At 40.8% G+C, this 24,487-nt stretch overlaps 1 protein-coding gene across 5 annotated transcripts in view; it reads left to right on the top strand.

The window, feature by feature from the left end:
- Positions 1–24,487, top strand: part of scube1 (signal peptide, CUB domain, EGF-like 1) — a 120,257-nt gene that overhangs the window by 53,098 nt on the left and 42,672 nt on the right. For 3 of the 5 annotated variants that reach the window (XR_013816590.1, XM_079818011.1, XM_079818012.1), the window contains exons 5-8: positions 3,800–3,925; positions 7,241–7,357; positions 14,561–14,650; positions 22,133–22,249. Coding sequence is in view for 4 of the 5 variants with exons in the window: in XM_079818011.1 (XP_079674137.1) it covers positions 3,800–3,925; positions 7,241–7,357; positions 14,561–14,650; positions 22,133–22,249 (450 nt within the window). In the remaining variant the exon portion in view is untranslated. The remainder of the gene's footprint in view (positions 1–3,799; positions 3,926–7,240; positions 7,358–14,560; positions 14,651–22,132; positions 22,250–24,487) is intronic. The other 2 variants (XM_079818014.1, XM_079818013.1) reach the window with 1 other exon arrangement.

The raw sequence follows: 24,487 nt of genomic DNA on the forward strand, positions 1-24,487 counted from the left end.
CGGGTTAAGCTGTACTGTAATTGGTGTATAAATTACTATACCTTAGACTTTAAAAGGTGGCTCCTCTTTTGACATTGCATTTGGGGCTTTTAGAGCACTTATTTTAAGTGGTGGGTTTATGGGTAACCGAGCGCATGCACACACAGAGTGTATACTGATATTAAACACAGGTATGTGCATGAGCCTGCTGTCTTTTTCTCTCACAAGCACTCACTTAAAATTTCCCATAATTGCCATTTTCTCTCACATTTTTCCTGAGCGCTGCTGTGGAAATACACAAATGAAGGAATGACAGTCTGAGGTGAAAGGGGTCAATATTTTGTTTCCTTTTCTGTCTGTGTTCTCGTGACAGCTGTATGGCATGTTTAAAACTTTAGCCGCGCAGAAGGTCTTATTTGATCTCCAACACTTCCAGTTAAAACCCTTTCCAAACCCTCTGCAGCCCGATCTAGTCTCACACTATATTCGTCTGCCAATCACTGACCTAGAGTAATGGTTTTCATAGTACTTCACACTCTCACACTGTTGGGTGAGAAATGTGGCAGATCTCTTTGTCGTTTTAAAGGTTTGATGACCTCTCCAGAGTCCATGTTAATTAGGCACATCAAGGTGTCCTCTGGGACGCCGACAGAAAAGCAGCCCACTTTAGACTCTGTCCCGAGAGCACTTAGCGCTTCTGAAGAGGCTACAGAGGGGGCAGAGATGCAAGAACCCGCCATGTTTCCACGGAGACTTGCTTTTGTGTACATACACATTCTTTGCTCATTGTTTGGCCTGAAGATGAGGAGGATGTCCATTAGAGAAGCCCAACAGCTCCTTTCTGTCATTCCTTGTCTGCCTCTTTTATTCCGGGCTTTTATGTTATCATTTTGTTTAGGAAACTTCAGGATTCACTCAGGACGCTGAGAGATGCTGTGTTGGATAACCGCTCAAATCTACTTATGAGATCAGAGAAGAAAGAAAGAGCAAATTGAAATTTGTCATTTTCCTGAATTGATAAGTCATTTTATGCCACATCAAACCGACATGACTTTCTGCCGTGAAAACTGGTAATATTACATAAAATATGTGTATATACAGTATATATTGGTCATATTTCCATGAAATCGCATTTAATCAGTTTTCAACCTTTAAAACAGACAGAAAAGCACCATAAAATCACCAAAAAAAGCGGTCCATTGAGCCTTGAGCTGAACTGAAGAAACCAATCATTCTGATTCTTGAACTGGATCAGCCGACTCGTTGAAATTAGAAGTGTTCATTCATGATACAATGCTTGATTTATGAGAGTAATGACTTAAAGGGTTAGTTCACCCAAAAATGAAAATTCTGTCATTAATTATTCACCCTCATGTCGTTCGACACCCGTAAGACCTCCGTTCATATTCTGAACACAAATTAAAAAAAGCTGATGGCTGAGAAAGGCTTCAGATAGGCCTCCATTGGCATGCAGTACATTTACACTCCCAAGAAGCATAAAAGGCACTTAAAACGTCGTTACAAAGTCCATCTCACCACAGTGGCTCTACAATAATCTTACGATGCGACGACAATAGTTTTTGTGCTCAAAAAAAAATCTAAATAACACCTTTATCCAACTTGTTATTGTCTTCCGTGTGCCTCCACGACGCATGCGCGAGAATATGACGAATCCATGAAATGCACACTTTAGCCCCATTTTGAGAACTACGCCAAGACCTAAAGCACGATCAATGTAGTATTCAACAGCTTAGACACGCGTGTCTTCCTCTGCTTGTAAACAAATCGCTTCTGGGTCATGTGTCCGAACACCGGATCTGCGTCATATTCTCGCGCATGCGTCGTGGAGGCACACACGGAAGACAATAACAAGTTGGATAAAGGTGTTATTTTGATTTTTTTTTTGCGCACAAAAACTATTGTCGTCGCATCGCAAAATTATTGTAGAGCCACTGTGGTGAGATGGACTTTGTAACGACGTTTTAAGTGCCTTTTATGGATCTTGGGAGTGTAAATGTACTGAATGCCAATAGAGGCCTATCTGAAGCCTTTCTCAGCCATCAGCTTTCAACAAAAATATCTTCATTTGTGTTCCGAATATGAACGGAGGTCTTACGGGTGTCGAACGACATGGGGGTGAGTAATTAATGACAGAATTTTCATTTTTGGGTGAACTAACCCTTTAAATTGCTGCGCTCAAGTTAAAAGAAATTCAGAAGCGCATCTCTAGACCTTACACTTTTTGTTGTTCTACTAGATAGATGCATCATTAGCTGCTGTTTCTATTGGACGCTATACGCAAGCCGTCTGCCATATTGGAACGGTCAAAGCCAAGTTGAGCAACCATAGTTAGATGCATGTATGAATATCCACATCTGCAATAGACTTTAGCAGATGATTTGCTAAACTGACACAATACAAGACGAAGGCGTCAGCTAACACAACATTAAAAAGTTACCAGTAAAAACATTAAAATACCATAAAAACCTGTAGTATTGAAGTTAATACATATAAAAACACAAACCAACACATTCTCACCTGTGAAAGGTTATCCCATTTCTTCGGGAATTTAAATCTCAGCGGTTTCACCGCCAGATATATCATATAAAATGCGCAATGTTGTGGCATCATTGATTTTTACCGTGAGTGACGACATGCTGACCGTTCCAAGATGGAGGATGGACCGTTGTGTCTGGAGCATTGACTGTAAAAAAAGATGGACGACGCACCCTCACTCTCTTCCATTGAAGCTGCCAATGTCCCAATATGGTGCTGCCATCTTGTCTGCGCAATAGTGAGCGTGAAGTGGAGCCGCGGTATCAAGGCCCTGCCCACACTTCCGCAGAATCGGTTTGGACAGTTTACTGCAGAACAACTCACTATGTCAGTGTGAAATAAACAGTTATGGAAATGTAAAAATTAAAGTTGACACTCCAATCTCCTCCCGAAAATGCCGAAAAAAGTCCGTTGGTGCCTCAGTGAGAAGCTGTCAATCTCAGCTGTCAATCATGACCCCCATTTCTAAAGCATCAAATAACTAACTAAAACCAAACGTATTTAAAGAACGAACAATTTAAATAACATCAGCGTGATAAAAACTGCTTAAAATGACAGAAACCATCTTTCGAAAACCTTTATTTGATTGTTTAGTTTGTCTCACGTCCCATTAGATTACATATACAGTACATATCTATGGTTTTACTGCCTTGTGCGTCTCGTGTTTTTGCTGTTAATTTCTATGTGAACCGGCCCTTAAGGCATTTTTTTTCTTTTTATTTACAGCTTGAAATCTCTAGTTTGAAATTGAATTATAATAATATTTAATTTGATTATAAATAGAAATTAGAATAATAATAATCTCATTGGAAAAAATAGATCAGTATGTACTTCATAATTTCACCTTTTGTCTTCCCTGGAAGAGAGAAAGCCATGCGGGTTTGGAACGATATGAGGGTGAGTAAACGATGACAGAATTTTTATTGGTGGGTGAATTATTCCTGTGGGTGAAACAGGAGGAGAGATTTTGCAATCTCAGAAGAAAATAGGGAAAAATGAAAGAGGAGGAAAGGATTGTAGATGTTTGCTGAGCATGTTGTCCGTGGAGAGTCTTTGTGTGCGGCGCTTCCACAGGTCAGCCGGTGTCAGTGTTGTTCTCTGTGTGAAAAAAGGTCCTGTGGCAGAAACATTAAACTAATTTACACCATTCATAAAAATCACACGCTCATCTCCAGGAGCCTGTCAGAGGAGTGTTTGTAATGGGAGATTACATGACTGTAACTCAGGTTTCTCTCTTTCTCTCTGTCTTTTTTTTTTTTGGTAGATGGGATGAACTGTATGAATAAGGACCATGGCTGTGCCCATATCTGCAGAGAGACTCCCAAAGGCGGTGTGGCGTGTGAGTGCCGTCCAGGATTTGAGCTGGAGGAAAATCAACGTGACTGCAAATGTATGTACCAACTTAATCATATGAATAGCATTGCTCCCTCTGTCTCTCAGACTCCTGAAAATAAAAATAAAAAAATATTATGAAACCCCTAACCAGAATATTTATCATACATATATATATCAAATATAATAAAATATAATATTAAATAATCTTAAGAAAACAAATCTTTATTTATTTAAAAGTGTGGGGAAAAGTGATTTGAAGTTTTTTGACCTGTCAATGTTATTTAAGCATTACACAAAAGTAATCAATTTGATCACTGATGTCTCTGTAGAAATACCTTTTCATAAAGCATATTCGGGCGGTAATTGTTTCTCGTGGGGTCATTAGGTATTTTCGTCATTGACAGGGTCTAGTCAGTGATTGTATTGCTGTCCGAATCCAGAATATCAGTGTTTTTCTCCCACCACCCGCATAAAAATCCCCGGCCAAATTACCTACTGTTTTTTGACAAACATCAAGGACGTGTGGTAATTTAATTGCCGTCCGAATCCACATCTCTGAGTTTTCAAGAATATATCACTTCCAAATTCACTCCTTTTTGACCACTGCAGAGCACCGTACGGTTGCGCTTCGCTGTAATTTGGATGCATTTTAAAGATCTAGACTTTTATTACTGAAATGCTGGCAAGTATTTACAAGAGCAATATATTTCATCACCGCTCAAAAAAATTTAAAGAAGAAAAGCACGTTAACATTTGAAATGAGCCGTTATTACGGCAGTAATTATATATGTTAATAACCAAGCAGCATTATGTTTACCTCATGTAAATAAGAGGCTGTATTAACTTATTCCCGCTCATTTCCATGTGGAATAAAATGGCATCCTGTTTTTTGAGATAAAATAGACAACCATTTTAACTATCATGTGCGTCTATATTTCTTCCTATATTTAAGCAATTTTAAATATTTAAATAATAATTAGGATTTTATTTTCATGTTATTAAATAAATATGCATTTATTCTTATTATACCAAGCATATGACATTTTATTTACAGCATACAATCATGTTATTGACCACGTGATCAGTGCGTTCCAAGGTGCGCAGGATCACAAAACTCGCTCCTCCACCGTGAATAAATCATCATCCGAATGCACTAGTTTTATCACTGAGGTTTATTTTTACGGACTTCCACTTGAGAAACAATTACCGTCTGAATAGGACTATTGACTGATTATTTTATTCTGCAACTGAAACTGAAAGTGTCTGATAATCTGATAAAAATGTGTCAGATGGATCTCAACATGGCAACCTCTTTATTTAACCTTATGTAGAACAACACATTTTTTTTCTAGACCACTGACATGATGTGTGGTTACATCATTTTAAAACATTTGTCAAAAGTACTATTTATTTCATCAGGTGTATAACCTTTATTATTTGATGTAAATTATTTGATGTACATTACATTGTAATTATAATTGATGTAGCTACAAATTATAATGTCATCATGTATGTATTGATCTCATTCAAGTTAATGACACTTGTTTAGATTCTTTTCAAGTGGTATGAAAAATCCCTTCGTTTTTCCTTATGGCCACAAGTGGCTTCTGAATATCCATCTCAAAGAAAAAACGGCTGGTGGCATCAAAGCTAAACAACAGGTTTACAGATTGATTTTAGTCTGTCCTCTAATACTGATCTCTCCTTAAACAAACCACCTTAGCCACCGATCTGTCAAGGACCTATAAGTTATAGTGCTGTGGCTCTGGCCTGAACATCTGGAGAACTTTCATCTACGATTCTATTTTTAATACTAGTGGGAAAATTGTGGACCAAAGTCCTTAAAATCCCTATTTGTTCAAGTATTGCACAATGTATTAGATGTGGAATATCTGTCCAGTCTCTTTGTCCAACCAAAGGCCGTTGACATCCATGAAAGATATAGGATGTGTTTTGTCCTCTCTTGTTAAAGGAACACACCAACTTTTTGGGACTTTAGCCTATTCACCGTATCCCCCAGAGTTAGAGAAGTCCACACACACCATTCTCATCTCCGTGCGTGCCATAACTCTGTATGACGCACCCACCAGTAGCTTAGCTTAGCACAAAGACTGGAGGTAAACGGCTCTAGCTAGCCTACTGCTCAAAAAGTGACAAAATAACGCCAACATTTTCCTATTTACATGTTGTGATGTGTGTAGTTACATCGTGTACTAAGACCGATGGAAAATTAAAAGTTGTGATTTTCTAGGCCGATATGACTAGGAACTATTCTCTCATTCCTGCGTAATGATCAAGGAACTTTGCTGCTGTACCATGAGTGCAGAGGCGCAATGATATTACGCAGCGCCTGAAAATAGGCTAACTTCCGTCAACATAACCAACGTGACAACCTGCTTGCACAGAGAGCGCTGGGGACTATTTTCAGGCGCTGCGTAATATCATTCCATGATTATTACGCAGGAATGAGAGAATAGTTCCTAGCCATATCGGCCTAGAAAATCACAACTTTTCATTTTCCATTGGTCTTAGTACACGATGTAACTACACACATCACAACATCTAAATAGGAAAATGTTGGCGTTATTTTGTCGCTTATTGAGCAGTAGTCTAGCTTAGGGTGACCAAACGTCCTGTTTTCCCAGGACATGTCCTGTTTTCAAGTCCTGTCCTGGCCCTAATATTAACAATTTTCTATCCATACAGAGGATAGAACAGATACTTTAAATGTACTGAAATCAATAAGGAATCTTTGAGTAAACTTCGAGTACCATTTAAGTATCTCACAACCGGGCTGAGTGTCCTGGTTTTCGGTAATCAAAATATGGTCACCCTAGGCTAGCTGGAGCCGTTTACCTCCAGTCTTTGTGCTAAGCTAGGCTAGCGGTGGGTGCGTCAGACAGAGTTATGGCACGCACTGAGATGAGAATGGTGTGTGTGGACTTATCTAACTCTGGGGGATACGGTGAATAAGCTAAAGTCCCAAAAAGTCGGCGTGTTCCTTTAAGCCTATTTATTTTACTACACTAAACAAGGTTCTTTACTGGCATTGATGGTTCCATTAAGAACCTTTAACATCCATAGAACCTTTCCATTGCACAAAAGGTTCTTTAGAATTTTTTGAACGATGTTCATACTAATAAAAAAAACGTTCGCTGAAGGTTCTTTAGAACTTTATTCTTTGGAACTTTGGCTCTTTGGAACCTTTATTTTTAAGAGTGTAACTAAACAAGATTATATACATTTTATTTAGCATTTGTATTCCCCATCTGTCCATGACCGAAGTGTATACGTGAACTTTGATTAAAGAGGTGTTCATGGTGGAACACTTTGCTTTTTAGCCCTCCTCACAGTTCTTGTGTGTTGCCAGTGACATGTAACTATGGAAATGGTGGTTGCCAACACACGTGCGATGACACCGACGTGGGGCCCGTGTGTGGATGTCATCAGAAATATGCCCTGCATTCGGACAGCAAGACCTGCATTGGTAAGTCACTCTCTCTCTTACACCCACACACTGCATGGTCGTTTATATACAGTACGTTAAGCCTTTCTAGTTCTTCAAGGAAACCTCAGCCATGTCGTATTTACACAGTGAGCGCGAGGTGAGCTTTAGTGCAGGGCTGCTTCTGACAGATTGGACAGAATGTTTGTTGAAGAAGTTTTTGTAGGCCGGTCGAATGGTCCATATCACGGCTTCCGCACTGAGGGTCCCGGTACGCTGCGGTGAGAGAGTGCATTGGGTTCTGGCACGGCGAACCCCAAAGATTGGCCTCACGTCCAAGATGAACACCCCACACCCCAGCCCATGTGGCATCCAGGAACGAACTGCTTCCTTGTGGTTCGGGGATATATAAACATACGCATGTCAGTTGTAAAACTTTAAAGGGATAGTTCGCCCAAAGATGAAAATTCTGTCATCATTTACTCACCCCCATATTGTGCCAAACCCGTATGACTTTCTGTCTTCCGTGGAACAGATTTGCACGTCTCTTTTCCGTACAATGAGAATTAGTGGAAGCTGTTGAGCTACAAACAGAAAAGCACCATAAAAATTGTCTCTCATCTCAATTGTGTTCGCAAATGAATCTGATGTGATCTTAAGAACGCTCCATATTTGAATGCACACAAATGCAAATGAGATTTGCTTTTTTCTAGGGATGCATGGTATATTGTATACACTCACCTATAGGATTATTAGGAACACCATACTAATACTGTGTTTGACCCCCTTTCGCCTTCAGAACTGCCTTAATTCTACGTGGCATTGATTCAACAAGGTGCTGAAAGCATTCTTTAGAAATGTTGGCCCATATTGATAGGATAGCATCTTGCAGTTGATGGAGATTTGTGGGATGCACATCCAGGACACAAAGCTCCCGTTCCACCACATCCCAAAGATGCTCTATTGGGTTGAAATCTGGTGACTGTGGGGGCCATTTTAGTCCAGTGAACTCATTGTCATGTTCAAGAAACCAATTTGAAATGATTCGAGCTTTGTGACATGGTGCATTACATGGTGGTCATAAAGGGATGGACATGGTCAGAAAGGTTGGCTGTGGCATTTAAACGATACCCAATTGGCACTAAGGGGCCTAAAGTGTGCCAAGAAAACATCCCCCACACCATTACACCACCACCACCAGCCTGCACAGTGGTAACAAGGCATGATGGATCCATGTTCTCATTCTGTTTACGCCAAATTCTGACTCTACCATCTGAATGTCTCAACAGAATTCGAGACTCATCAGACCAGGCAACATTTTTCTGTCTTAAACTGTCAAATTTTGGTGAGCTTGTGCAAATTGTAGCCTCTTTTTCCTATTTGTAGTGGAGATGAGTGGTACCCGGTGGGGTCTTCTGCTGTTGTAGCCCATCCGCCTCAAGGTTGTGAGTCTTGTGGCTTCACAAATGCTTTGCTGCAAACCTCGGTTGTAACGAGTGGTTATTTCAGTCAAAGTTGCTCTTCTATCAGCTTGAATCAGTCGGCCCATTCTCCTCTGACCTCTAGCATCAACAAGGCATTTTCGCCCACAGGACTGCCGCATACTGGATGTTGTTCCCTTTTCACACCATTCTTTGTAAACCCTGGAAATGGTTGTGCGTGAAAATCCCAGTAACTGAGCAGATTGTGAAATACTCAGACCAGCCCGTCTGGCACCAACAACCACCTTTCTAAATCACCTTTCTTTCCCATTCTGACATTCAGTTTGGAGTTCAGGAGATTGTCTTGACCAGGACCACACCCCTAAATGCATTGAAGCAACTGCCATGTGATTGGTTGATTAGATAATTGCAATAATGAGAAATTGCACAGGTGTTCCTAATAATCCTTTAGGTGAGTGTATATTGCTTATTATATTTAATTGTGCATGCACAATTCTGCCTATATTTACATTGAGATTACCATAAAACGTTCACTTAAAGTTTTGCTTTACTTACGTATAAGTATTGGCCATACTTTTATTATCTGTGCACCCCTAATTTTTTGTATAGTTTTGTAGCTTGACAGCCCCTTGGTACCATTGACTTTCATTATGTGGAAAAGAGCAGTGAATGTTTTGTCTAAAATAATGAAGGGCTTCAAAAATTCATTCGCATTTGCGTACATTCAAATATGACATAAGTGACAATGGCGAGAACAGAAGACTCTCCTCATGTTTCTCATCTATAAATCCCAGCCCATGAAAGCATCAAATCCTTGTGGTTCAGGGATGCTCGGTCATTTCCAGTGCTTGCTTTAGCAGTTAGTGGCTAATTCAATGATGGAAAAGCCCATTAGTTTTGACACTCAGGGAGTGACACAGCTAATTTGGTCATTCATCTTCTCTTCTGGCTTTCATGCTCTCATTCTCTCACACACACGCAGCTCCGTGTGACTATTAGAGCAGAAAATGAGACTTCTGATGTATCTTTGCTGTAGCAAAAGTGCCTAAGCCGGAGAAAAGGGTGGGTTGGGTAAGAGAGAGATGTGTGTGTACTTGTGTCGGTTTGGGAAGATGTGCTTGATGATGGAAATTTCATCGCTGAACTCTCCGTGTGCAAAACACATTCATCATCCTGATAATGGTGGAAAAGCCAACCAGTCGGCCCATGGATTTCTGCCATATTTGCCGAAAGGGAAAACTTTATACGCCATGCGGGTACGGCTGCATCCAGGGGCAATACTTCAGAAATGAAGAAGAAAAGGGTTTTTCTTTCTTTCCCAACTCGCTCTTTCTTTTTGAAATTCGGGAAGACAAATGACCCGCTGCAGGTAAGTTTCATTTTTATGCTTGTTTTCTTAGGGCGAACCTGCGATGTTTGACCGGCTTTTTAAGTTGTTATGCCAGCATGTGTGCTTGAGTAAGGAAAACCTTCCAAAGAGCATCTTTTTTATGTCATTTGGCTCACATGAGTCTTTGCCATCTCCTCAAACTCCTCAAACTGAAGGCCAGCTACCACATCATTAGCCGATACACAGTTTCTTTCTGTTACGAGAGCACATACACCCCAAGTTTAACATTTAGATCAGTTGGTATCATTACTCAAGGTGTGCGTAAGCATAAAACCTTCCAGACAGAGTGTGTGCACATGAGCTGGGACTGAAACGTTGTAAATGTGGGGAGAGAGACTTTGTAGTTGGCAGGTGGGTTTAGTGGGCTCACATGGGCTTGTGAGCCAGTGAAGGGTCATCAGTCATGTGAAGCGCACAGGAAACACATTTACACTGCATGTTACATGCGTTTTACCGCACTGCAGTGAGGCCAATCAGATCCTCACGCCCAAGCCAAGATATTCCAGTGGATGTAGTGATGTCAGAAGTATATTTAAAGGCGCAGAATGTCATTTTTGCAGTGTGTCTTGATGACACTGTGAAGAGGCGTGGAATGACGGGAGTTGCCGTCTTCACCTCCATTGCGAATGCAATGTTTTCTGTTGGTAAAACTTATCCAAACAGTTGCTCCCCTAATAAAACACATGCAAGATCAGCATCTCTGTTTAGTCAAAGTTTGTTGGAAGCTCACTCGATCTAAGAAAATGCTGATCCTTGTTTTATTTCTCCTATTGTCCCAAACTCTTCTTGGGTCATTCGATTTAGTACATTTACGTTTCTTGGAGTTATCATTGGCGACAGAACCTACTGCAAATAATAATGAATAATTGTGGTCCATTATGAAACAACAACAGTGGCGTGCTAGATGCTACAACTACTACTTCCGCAATTTTTTGTTAGTCTCACTGTGTTGGTATATTTTCTACGGAAATAAAAGAGTAAACTGAGGATAATGTGGACGTGACGCAATGACACGGGACGTTACACTGGTTAAAATCATTTAAAACATTGTTGGAAACATTCGGGATAATGCAAGTACACAAGTAAACAACATATGTAATACTGTGCTAGTGGTTTTTGAAAATTTTTATGCAAAAATCGATGGACTTTTCAAAATGTTGTGCCAATCTGTCAGTCGTCTTGGAATTAGTGGCGTGGCTGCAAATGCTCATTATTTATAGTCATACGTGGTGGATTTGTCCGCAATTTAAAATGTCCAATAACAGGAAGTAATACTTTTCGGCTTGTCATGTGATCTCAAAATGGCGGCCCTCGTGAGGTGACCCACTTTGTGCAGAATAAAAAAGCTTTTATTATGCTACTGTTTTGTCTTTAATGTACAACCACATGAGATTTTTTTCTTCTACTACAGTAGATTTTGTGCAAAATGTTTTAAAGTACACATTTAAAGGGGTAGTTCCCTCCAAAAATGAAAATTGTCTCATTTACTCACCGTCATGTCATTACAAACCCGTGAGATATTTTCAGGGATGTTTTTGTTTGCGACCCCATTGGCTTTTATTGTATGAGAAGAAAATATTTGTCAAAATCTCATAAATATTCATAAGAAATGACATGAGTGTGAGTAAATGATGACACAATATGGATTTTTTTTGGGCAGACTATCCCTTTAAATAGTTATCATTTACCATCATTTAAATGAATATGAAACTGTTAAGAAACTTTATTTTGTATGATTGTGTGCTGACCATTCATGTTTTGCGTTACACTGTCAACTGACACAGTACACGCACATTTCCATTGGTCACAGAAACATAAACGCAAAACTTTGTTATGTTGTACCTGCTGATTGCCGTACACTGGATTGGTTCGTCTCTCTCTGGCAGCTTTGAGCCCGGAGCCAAACTCTCTCCCGTCAAACTCAATCAACTCTTCCTTTCCAGCCTCCACGGAGCGACACCAAACGGCCGCGGGGACCAGACGAGGAGCGTAGAGACTGCTCCCACCCCATCCCTGTCTCCCTCCTCCTTTCTTCCTCCTCTCTCTCTGTCTCTCTGGACCCTCGCTGTGGTCTGTGTGTTTAGCTGTGCTGTGTGGGTCTGGTCTTTCCCTGTGTTTAGCGCTCCTTTAGGATCCCCCTTTCGCTCCTGTGTGTGGCGTGTCTCATGGGCTCCCTGCTCTTCCTCCTGCTTCTCTGGTGAAAGTTACTGATTGCCTGTCTTGTCTGCAATTTAAAGAGTGATTCTGACTGGAATAAAGTGGTTTATAAGCAAATCTACTAACGAATGCAAGAAAGAAAGAAAGGGTAAAACGGGTTAAACACACCTCTCAATTGCAGCCTGATCAGCGGTAGAGCCCCCACCAATCAGAAAACAGCATCCCCTCTGACCAGCCAATCTGTACACCAGTCCCGCCCCCTGCCTGACCGCTCTGAAATCAGCCAGCCAATGGCATCTTCCCGTCCTTGTTCCCCACAACAAGCATGAACCAACCCCGTCTGCAACCCTGAATAAAAAGAGTCATTAAACAACGCAAAACTGGCCTCCACTCCACAATCATCTCTCACTCTTTTTTTTTTTCATTTAGAGCGCCCCTCTCTCCTCCTTATGCCAGTTGCATGTTTTCTTGTTCTTTTGATCTTATCGGCTCACTTCCTGTCTTCTCACACTAACACACGCGCTGTCAATTCGCCTGCATGATTTTGTCCGTGTCGGATCTTTCTATTTCATTGTTTTTCCTTCGCAATTGGTTAAAAACATTAACAGTAAACCCCTGTGCTTTTTATGGTTACTGTAGTCACGGTAGAAGTAGTGGATTATTGATTATTTTGTCCTTTGCTTATTTATTTATTTAATTTCTCTGTGACATCACACTCACTCCAACCTCTGATTGGTGGAGTCCTCTAAAGAGACCAGTCAGAGCCAAGTCTGTATACATGCAAATCATAAACACACAAATAGTACAGATAGATTTCTGTAAACATGCACATTCAGTGTTATTTTAGCGTCCTCTGATCTGTGACTAAAGAGGGGAGGATCTTTAAGGGAGTGTTCACCCAAATATAAAAAATCATGTCATTCAAACCCTGTATGACTTTCTTTTGTCTAAGACAAAAGATGTTAGGAAGACTGTTCATGCTGCTTTTTTATTCCGTGCAATGAAAGTAAATGGGGATAAATGCGGTCAAGCTCCAAAAATGACAAAATAAGCACCATAAAACTAGTGGCCAGTCTCAATTTTGACTTTATGTTAGTGACATTAAGCCTGGTGTGATACATCGCACCGTATTTGAATGTATGCAAATGCAAATAGAGACTGCGGTTTTCCTTACACCGCTATCATATGACTTCAGAAAACTCACTTTCATGGTGCATTTTTGTCTTCTTAGAGCTTGAAAGCCTCTGTCCCCTTTCGTTTAAGAAGCGTGAACGTTCTGCTCATTATCTAAGAAAGGAGGTTTGAGCAAGCGATGACAGAACTGTCAGTTTTGGGTGAACTGTCCCTTTAAGGCAAGCATCCACATCCTGATTGGCCCTCCGCCCATTCAGGATTGGCTCCTTTTTGGCCCGTAACCCCGCCCCTTTCCACTCAAACACCAATTCTGTGCTTGTATCTGCATGCTCAGAAGCCATTACCCTCCTCACAACACTCGCCTGGCAATTCCCTACGCTCGGAAAGTAGTTTTCTGCATTGACTCGACTGCCCAAGCCAGTTGTAATGTGTTCCATAGACAAACAGGCAACCAGCGCTGCCCCAGACTATGTCATTCATCCACCTCTCGGCATGCCCCACCTTCCTCTCATGGACCCCACCATGAGACCTCCATCCTTCTCGTGTCATCTTCCTTTCAGCTCTATCTCTGTCACTGAGTGTCCTTTTTTTGTGTCCTGTTGTGTCGTCATCTCATTATCATGCAGTTTGTCTTTTGACTTGTATCCATCCGTCCCCTTCTTCTTTTCCTCTATCCCTTGTCTCTCTCTCTCTCCCTACTCCACTGCTCGTCCTCTCTGTTACTGAGGTAAACCAGTGGCTGTTTGATATGGAAGACGCACTACAACGGAAACAGCGTCTTGTCGTCAATCTCAGCCGCTCCCGTCCAATCCCTGTCCCCCTTTTGTTAAGCTCCTCCCACGTCCCCATGTTCTATTTCGGGAGATCTTTGATATTCTTTTATTTATCTATTTGTTCATGTGATTAACACTCTAACAGGGTTTTTTGCGCTTCTTCATGGCTTTACGCCTCTTGGCTTTGGTTTGGGCTCAAACGCCAAGGTGGTCAGGCAGCCCGCGTCCAGGCGTCCACGTGTCGCCAGAGGCGGGTCGGCTTGTAGCGGGGCTGTCTGTGCGGGCGATGGACATTGGGCTTCTCATTAACCTACTCCTCCCTGTTTGTCCCCTGTCACTTGTGTTTTAGAGAAAGATGAGGCTGCAATTGAGAGCTCTGAATTCAATACCACGTCAGTAGCTGATGTGGACAAGCGGGTGAAACGTCGTCTACTTATGGGTAACTCTTTTCTTCCTCTTTCTATATGTGTTGCCATGGCGCTTGTGCTTCTACCCCCTCGTTTCTTTCTGTCCTTTAGTTTGTTTGAGTTGCTTCCCTTTCCTTTCCTTTGCCCTTCCCCCTGAGGTCACTCGTTCGATATTTCTGTGCCTGACCCTCCTACAAATTAGAGAAATGTCCCTTCAAACATGACAAGGTTCCTTTTGCACTCTCCCTAAACTGTCTTCAACGCCGCCGCCTCTTCTCTTTGACAAAAACAACACAACTAACAACTGACCGCTTCCATTCACTCCCATTTCCAAAGACGGCAACAAAAACAACACTGGATTGCTCTACACTGGATAATAAACCAATCCCCACTTTTCCAGTTGAACATTTCACTGTATGACTTCAACTTTAGATGCAATTGGACAGTTTTAGACAGTGATTATAGTTGAACTGGAGGAACATTTGTGGGCTGAATACTGAACAAATAATGGCCAGATAATTTTATGGAGGAAGAATGACATGAGGGTTGGTCCAGACCGTTCCACATCATAGGAGGCTGTGGGCTGTGGTGAACCACCGAAGAAGATGCCTGACATCATTTTTACGCTCTATTAATAGTATGTGTTCTTAAAAATTAAACGTTTTATCATTTATCACTCCATAAACTTAGGGTCTGTAAATTTGCTCACCATTAGAAATGTGTTTTTGTTTTTGTCATTTATATGTTCCTTGCAAAAAATGCAATACTTTGTCACTTCCGAATGGTTGTCAATGGAAAAAATATGACTTTTGTCTAAAAGGGTGTATTTCTTATGGAAGCTTGTTTCCGGCACGTAATAAAAAATAAAAAAGGTAATTGACTTTTTTCCTCTGAATTGCGTGATATAAAGTAGCAATTGCGAGTTATAAAGTCAGAATTGCGAGTTATGAAGTCAGAAGTGTGAGTTATACAGTCAAAATTGTGAGTTATGAAGTCAGAATTGTGAGTTATGAAGTCAGAATTGCGAGTTATAAAGTGAGAATTGCGAGTTATAAAGTCAGAATTACGAGTTATACAGTCAGAATTGCGAGTTATTCAGTCAGAATTGTGAGTTATGAAGTCAGAATTGCGAGTTATGAAGTCAGAATTGTGAGTTATGAAGTCAGAATTGCGAGTTATAAAGTCAGAATTATGAGTTATGAAGTCAGAATTGCGAGTTATGAAGTCAGAATTGTAAGTTATACAGTCAGAATTGCGAGTTATAAAGTCAGAATTATGAGTTATGAAGTCAGAATTGCGAGTTATGAAGTCAGAATTGCGAGTTATGAAGTCAGAATTGCGAGTTATGAAGTCAGAATTGCGAGTTATGAAGTCAGAATTGTGAGTTATGAAGTCAGAATTGCGAGTTATGAAGTCAGAATTGTGAGTTATGAAGTCAGAATTGCGAGTTATACAGTCAGAATTGCGAGTTATAAAGTCAGAATTGCGAGTTATAAAGTCAGAATTGCGAGTTATAAGGTCAGAATTGCGAGTTATGAAGTCAGAATTACGAGTTATAAAGTCAGAATTGCGAGTTATGAAGTCAGAATTGCGAGTTATGAAGTCAGAATTGCGAGTTATAAAGTCAGGAGTGTGAGTTATGAAGTCAGAATTGCGAGTTATGCAGTCAGAATTGCGAGTTATAAAGTCAGAATTGCGAGTTATAAAGTCAGAATTACGAGTTATACAGTCAGAATTGCGAGTTATTCAGTCAGAATTGTGAGTTATGAAGTCAGAATTGCGAGTTATGAAGTCAGAATTGTGAGTTATGAAGTCAGAATTGCGAGTTATAAAGTCAGAATTATGAGTTATGAAGTCAGAATTGCGAGTTATGAAGTCAGAATTGTAAGTTATACAGTCAGAATTGCGAGTTATAAAGTCAGAATTATGAGTTATGAAGTCAGAATTGCGAGTTATGAAGTCAGAATTGCGAGTTATGAAGTCAGAATTGCGAGTTATGAAGTCAGAAAATTGAGTTATGAAGTCAGAATTGCGAGTTATGAAGTCAGAATTGTGAGTTATGAAGTCAGAATTGCGAGTTATGAAGTCAGAATTGTGAGTTATGAAGTCAGAATTGCGAGTTATGAAGTCAGAATTGCGAGTTATAAGGTCAGAATTGCGAGTTATAAGGTCAGAATTGCGAGTTATGAAGTCAGAATTACGAGTTATAAAGTCAGAATTGCGAGTTATACAGTCAGAATTGCGAGTTATACAGTCAGAATTGCGAGTTATAAAGTCAGAATTGCGAGTTATAAGGTCAGAATTGCGAGTTATGAAGTCAGAATTACGAGTTATAAAGTCAGAATTGCGAGTTATGAAGTCAGAATTGCGAGTTATGAAGTCAGAATTGCGAGTTATAAAGTCAGGAGTGTGAGTTATGAAGTCAGAATTGCGAGTTATGCAGTCAGAATTGCGAGTTATAAAGTCAGAATTGCGAGTTATAAGGTCAGAATTGCGAGTTATGAAGTCAGAATTACGAGTTATAAAGTCAGAATTGCGAGTTATGAAGTCAGAATTGCGAGTTATGAAGTCAGAATTGCGAGTTATAAAGTCAGGAGTGTGAGTTATGAAGTCAGAATTGCGAGTTATGCAGTCAGAATTGCGAGTTATAAAGTCAGAATTGCGAGTTATAAGGTCAGAATTGCGAGTTATGAAGTCAGAATTACGAGTTATAAAGTCAGAATTGCGAGTTATGAAGTCAGAATTGCGAGTTATGAAGTCAGAATTGCGAGTTATAAAGTCAGGAGTGTGAGTTATGAAGTCAGAATTGCGAGTTATGCAGTCAGAATTGTGAGTTATGAAGTCAGAATTACGAGTTATAAAGTCAGAATTGCGAGTTATGAAGTCAGAATTGCGAGTTATGAAGTCAGAATTGCGAGTTATAAAGTCAGAATTGCGAGTTATGAAGTCAGAATTGCGAGTTATGAAGTCAGAATTGCGAGTTATAAAGTCAGAATTGCGAGTTATAAAGTCAGAATTGCGAGTTATAAAGTCAGAATTGCGAGTTATGAAGTCAGAATTACGAGTTATAAAGTCAGAATTGCGAGTTATGAAGTCAGAATTGCGAGTTATGAAGTCAGAATTGCGAGTTATGAAGTCAGAATTGCGAGTTATAAAGTCAGGAGTGTGAGTTATGAAGTCAGAATTGCGAGTTATGCAGTCAGAATTGTGAGTTATGAAGTCAGAATTACGAGTTATAAAGTCAGAATTGCGAGTTATGAAGTCAGAATTGCGAGTTATGAAGTCAGAATTGCGAGTTATGAAGTCAGAATTGCGAGTTATAAAGTCAGGAGTGTGAGTTATGAAGTCAGAATTGCGAGTTATGCAGTCAGAATTGTGAGTTATGAAGTCAGAATTACGAGTTATAAAGTCAGAATTGCGAGTTATGAAGTCAGAATTGCGAGTTATGAAGTCAGAATTGCGAGTTATAAAGTCAGAATTGCGAGTTATGAAGTCAGAATTGCGAGTTATAAAGTCAGAATTGCGAGTTATGAAGTCAGAATTGCGAGTTATAAAGTCAGGAGTGTGAGTTATGAAGTCAGAATTGCGAGTTATAAGGTCAGAATTGCGAGTTATGAAGTCAGAATTACGAGTTATAAAGTCAGAATTGCGAGTTATGAAGTCAGAATTGCGAGTTATGAAGTCAGAATTGCGAGTTATAAAGTCAGGAGTGTGAGTTATGAAGTCAGAATTGCGAGTTATGCAGTCAGAATTGCGAGTTATAAAGTCAGAATTGCGAGTTATAAGGTCAGAATTGCGAGTTATGAAGTCAGAATTACGAGTTATAAAGTCAGAATTGCGAGTTATGAAGTCAGAATTGCGAGTTATGAAGTCAGAATTGCGAGTTATAAAGTCAGGAGTGTGAGTTATGAAGTCAGAATTGCGAGTTATGCAGTCAGAATTGCGAGTTATGAAGTCAGAATTGCAAGTTATAAAGTCAGAATTGCGAGTTATGAAGTCAGAATTGCGAGTTATAAAGTCAGAATTACGAGTTATAAAGTCAGGAGTGTGAGTTATGAAGTCAGAATTGCGAGTTATGCAGTCAGAATTGCGAGTTATGAAGTCAGAATTGCGAGTTATGAAGTCAGAATTGCGAGTTATGCAGTCAGAATTGCGAGTTATGAAGTCAGAATTGCGAGTTATGAAGTCAGAATTGCGAGTTATAAAGTCAGAACTGAATTGCGTTATATAAAGGGCCCTATTTTAATGATCTAAGCAAAATGTCTGAGGTGCATGGTGCAGGTGTACTTAGGGTGTGTCCGAATCCACTTTTGCTAGTTTAACGATGTGAAGATGATAACTGCGTCGGGCTGAAACTAGCAAAAAACACTTGCGAGGTGCCAGGTATCGCATTGTGCCGGGTGTATGATAGGACCCAAAGTCACAATTGCATGTTATAAAGTCACAATTGAATTGTGTAATATAAACTTTAAAATTTCAAGGGAAAAAAAGTCTGAATTGTGAGATAAGTCGCAAATATCTCATTTAAATTGTTTTATTCCGTGGCGGAAACAAGCTTCCATTATTTATTGACCCCTTGTCTGAAAAAAGGAAGTTGTAGAGGACAAGCAAGTCTTTCTATTGGACATTTTTTATTATAATAATACTGTGCATTGATGAATCGTTCACATTAAGAGCAGTAACATGTAGTAAACGGGGTCCATTTTGATTCTGTGTTGACTTTAATGTGTCTTTAATAGAGGAATGATCGTTTCAGGGTGCGGAACAGAAATGCAGAATAAAGTTTTAGTTTCCAGTCCATCTGCTACAGTTAGCTCTCCTAAGAGAGAGAAGATAACTCACACAGACTCGAACCTCCGAAATATATCAGCCATTTATCCTTGAATTCATGAACCAAGGCCAAGATGTTGTCAGACAGACAACAGATCTGCCTTTGTATGGCAGAAAAATACTTTGTAAAGTATTTGGGAGGACAGACCAGACACCTTTTTTGAACGATGAGGTATAGAGGGCTAGTTTTATTTTGGTTGCGACTAAAGAATACATAAGTGGCGAATTATTATTATTATTATCATAACTTAAAAATAAGTTATGTCTATAAGAAAAACCTTTAAAATGTTTAATTCTATCAGGTAACCAAATAGTCTAGTTTTCAGTTCATACATCTCTCACTACTGATTGCTTTTGACAATTTTAGGTACACCCAGGAACCTGACGATGCAGCCATTTTCCACCCTTTATCACCTTCCTTGATTCTTTGATCATTTCTAAAATACTGTCTTTGGTTTATTACTTTCTCCTCCCTGTAGTAGCTGCACTGAAGAAAGTCCAAATATTAACTCTCCTCTGTTTCTACCTCATTTCAGTTTGAGTTTGCTGCCCCCCTTGAGCTGAGATTTCATTCATTTTTTCCCTGTTCACACAGTATATTTCAACCGTAGCACGTTTTAATCTTACCATGAACCGTATGGAGAGGTTGCGAAGAGTCACATGTGATGTCCTCACCATCTCACTCACTGACCTGATTATTTCACCCGTCTAAGATCATATTCCAAGTCTCATAATGCACAAACGGGCCCGTTATGACAGATTCACACAAGTAGCTTGGCTTTGCATGTGAGTGTTTGTGCAAGTGTTTGTGTTCTATCACACAGGAGCCACAGGAGAACGCTAGATTTGACACTCGGTGTTCCCGCTTCATCCTGCCCTCCTGTCACAGCTGGGGCCAACAGCACCAGGATGTGACCGATCCTGACATATTAAACTGGAAAGTCGGTGTCAGAAAGAAAGCGCCTATTGTACCCAGGGCATGATGGGAAACCCAGAGAAGAGGAGAAGAAGAGAACCAAACACAATGAGGTGTTTTTCAAATGTGGTCACTTAGCGGCTGGGGGGAATTGGAGGAATTTGATCTAAATAAACTGCCATGTGTCGGGCACATGTGGAAAGGGGCTGATCTCTGATTCGTTGACCAAATAAACGTCACACACCACTGGGCAGCTGTCTCTCGGCACCGGCCGCTCACGTCTGGACTCGCCCGGCTTTATCTGAAAGTTGTTGTAGGCACCGTAGCTCTAGATGTGTGGAAGGTCTGTGTGGTTTGGTTTCCTCCACCTCCCGAAGAAGGGCTTCTTTTCAGCAGTGGGACGTTCCGTCAGAATCTCTCCAGTCATCTGTGGGCTTTTAGTTTTATCTGGCCCCTCGCCAGAAGGAGCCAGGAAACACGATCATGATGTCTGAGGAATCTTCATCTTTCGTTGTGGAGAGATGTATAAACATACAAATCCGTCAATCAGAAAGCCACGCCTATTTCGAGAACTTTTGGGTGCAGGTATTTGGTGCATTCACAGCTAACTTAATCAATGCACACACCGTCCCATGTACATGTCCCTGGGCAAAAGATGGTCCAGCTGTTCTCGGAGCAGTTGAAAAGCCCGTAGCATTAGACTCTAATAACAGGGTCTTTGACATGCTTAATAAATCATTAACAGAAAGCCACTTCACCCACTCCCCCATCCCACAGAGAGAAAAAAAACCCTGTCCTGTTGAAGATGGGGATCTTCTACTCTTATACTCAACCAAATTGCCTGTTGTTCCCAAATGGACATCTTGCCTTCCAAAATGTGACCTGGAGAATCAGACCAGGTGTGATTACGGGTATATAATCCGGTCCAATCAGAACACATCTGATGTTTAATATAGTTATGTGGAGTGAGAGTTTGGACCAATGAGATTTCACAGTGGGCGGGACTACTGACAAAAATATGTGGCTGTTTTTTGCTTAAAATGATCAATAATCCAATACGTTTCCTATTTGAACACAATGAATGTGTGATAGCATCACATATAAGATGGATCTCTCATCTGAGTATTTCATATTGTTAAGTTTTGAAATGTTAAGTTTTAATAATCAAAACATGTTCATATTCATGCCTCCATAGCAGTGTTTGGCCCATGTGCATCTGAATGCGAGTAAAACACAATGTTGTCCAGTTGAACTACTTATGTTGACTTTCTCTCCACAGTCATTCATGTGACAAGACTAACCGGCTCACCCTCCGCTTTCCACCCTCCACCTTCAGAAACGCTGTCCGTTTTCTGATTTCCCTTCTATTAACTTTATCCTTAGGAAAAAGATAAAAGCACAACTCTTTCCTTTTGTTTGTCTTTTTTATTTCACATTTTGACTGACAAAGTAGCTTAAGGAAAGGCAGAGGGATGGTGTTATCCAAAATCATTTTTGCATTCAGTACTATTTGTTTTATGTCCGTCACGAACCTTGCCATCTTCTAAGTTCAAGGGCAAAGTGCTGTATTAGTGATTCCTTATAAACTACCAACTGCATCCCTTATTTACATGCACCTTTCCCAAAAAATAGTTGCGGTCAAAACAACTGCACACCCTCACTTAGTTCTTAGTCAACATGTCTATGAACTGTTGAAAATTGATTTCTAATTGTGTTTATGCTCCCTTACTTCCTCTGTCTGTCCCATCCTGTGTGTTTATTTACCCAGAGACCTGTGCGGTGAACAACGGAGGTTGCGATCGCACCTGCAAGGACACGGCCACCGGGGTGCGCTGCAGCTGTCCGGTGGGCTTCACCCTTCAACCCGACGGCAAGACCTGCAAAGGTCAGTGTAGATGCGTGTTGTTTGTTCGACTTGTTTAAAGTTGCAAGGAGCATGTCCTGATCTCCTCCCTCAGTGCGCTTCTGAATGTCAGGGAGCAATTTGAGATTTCCTGTATTTACACTGCAAGGCTCGGATTAAATTGGAGACACGTTATTAGATGGATTCTTTTGCTGAAAATGGTCAGGTATCGGGCGGATGTGTGGGGGTGTGTTGATCCCAAGCCAAGACCAACTGGCTTTACGTCCGTTTGTCCTGCCGTGTGGAATGGGTCGGTGATGGCCGTGTTGTTGTTGCTTTGGCTGCGAAGCATTTCTCCTTCCGAAATTCCAGCTTTGACGTCAATGACCAGGGGTTTCAAAGTAAAACTGATGCGTAGCGATCTTGGCACGGGAGGATGGTGGGTTCTCTCTAAACAAACACACTCAAGAACTCACTGACCATGCTACTGTCCCGGAGACCTGCACACTTTGAGATGAATCGCTTCCTGTTCTACCTTAATTTGACGAACGAGTGTGTGAATGGGCACCTGTGGCTCACTCCACTAGAATGTGTCTTATGCTTTTGGGAGGTTGCCATACTGATGAGGCGTGGTCATGTGACCGTTTCTTCAAGGAGGAAGAGAATGTGGCACGTACGTGTGTAAAACAGCCCCAACTGCGGCGTACAGCAAGACGCCTCCACAAAACCGACCACTGTTTGATTAGTGAGGCTGTCATACAAAACCACACACACGTATAAACACACAGGCAGAGCGCCATCCTGAGGTTACAAGACCTCTAAAGACCTTTCTTCTTCTTTTTTTGAAACAGGAAGTTCAGACGGGACATATTGAAGGGCTTTTGTTGTCGTTTGTAATAAATAACCAGGTGGCTTTGGTTTGCATCACAGCCGAGAGCATGATCTGCTACTGAAAGCAAGCATTTGATTGGACAAAAATTTGCATACACCCCTAAGTGCAAGATGAGTCATCAATACTTTACAGTAGAAATGTTAATACCCCTGCTGAAACTTGCCTGAGCTGGTTTGCATGTTTATAAAATGGTTTATGATGGTGTCCCAACATGGACAAGCTTGTCTTTACCCGTTTTAGCTGGGCGGCCTGACCAGCTGATAAGTGGCTGAAACCATTTGGGAGATCAGGTAAGACTAGCAAACCATTTTAAGCTGGTTTAAGCTTTTTTTCGAATGAGAAATTTTGTCAACATACAACAAAGGGCCAGATTTACAAACAGCCAGTGCCAGCGCAAACGGATTTAATAAAGACACGCAGTGAAAAACTAGCGCTGAAAAGGCGTGGACAGGTAGCCTAGAAATCTAGATGTACCCTAGCGGCAGCAAATGTAATTTGCAGTCAGGGTAGTCTAGCAACTCTCCGTTGGCTTGCAAGCTGGAAAAACCAAACTCTGGTTAGGCCAATCACATCGTGTATAGAGTCGGTGGGCAGGCTTGACAATGACGGCAGAGTTACGGCGGTTCCGCGTGCTACTCGTAAACAAAGAAGCTGGCAAACATTGGTCTTTCCAATTGGCTTTGGCCGCGACTCTGGAAGACTTGGAGTTTAGCTTTTCTGTGAGAAAAGAACGAAGAATGGCACTGAAGTCATTCTTAAAAAAGGAAGATTGAGTTTTGCCGACCGGATACGGCGAAAGTTTAATCTATCAACTAGCTCCGCTTCACCTTCTTCGTTGCTCTGTTTGGTTGTAGCGCTAGCCTATTGCGTGCAGAGGGAATTTGAAAGACAACCGTTTATCCCACCCCTCGGATTGAGCCCTGCCAATGGTGAGTTCCCAGACCCAACATCTTGATCTGGGACTGGCTTGTCACGCTAGTGGACAGGGTTAATTTTGCGGCTGATCTTATTGCATATGCATTTGTAGGAGTTTCCCTTTCAAGCACAACATTTATTAGAGAGTATTTAAATGAATCATGTAAGGTGATTTTACTTTTTTACTACCCAAAAAAGCATGTCTTAAAGGGTTAGTTCACCCAAAAATTCTGTCATTAATTACTTACCTTCATGTCGTTCGACACCCGTAAGACCTCTGTAGATCTTCGGAACACAAATGAAGATATTTTAGTTGAAATCTGATGGCTCTGAAAGGCCTCCATTGGCACAATGCACGGTTCACTCTCAAGACCCTTAAAAGTTACTAAAGACGTCGTTACAAAGTCCATCTCACTACAGTGGTTCTATAATAACTTTATGAATCGGCGAGAATAGTTTTTGTGCGCAAAAAA

The sequence above is a fragment of the Gobio gobio genome (assembly GCF_949357685.1).
Source record: "Gobio gobio genome assembly, chromosome: 5".
Lineage (NCBI taxonomy): Eukaryota > Metazoa > Chordata > Actinopteri > Cypriniformes > Gobionidae > Gobio > Gobio gobio.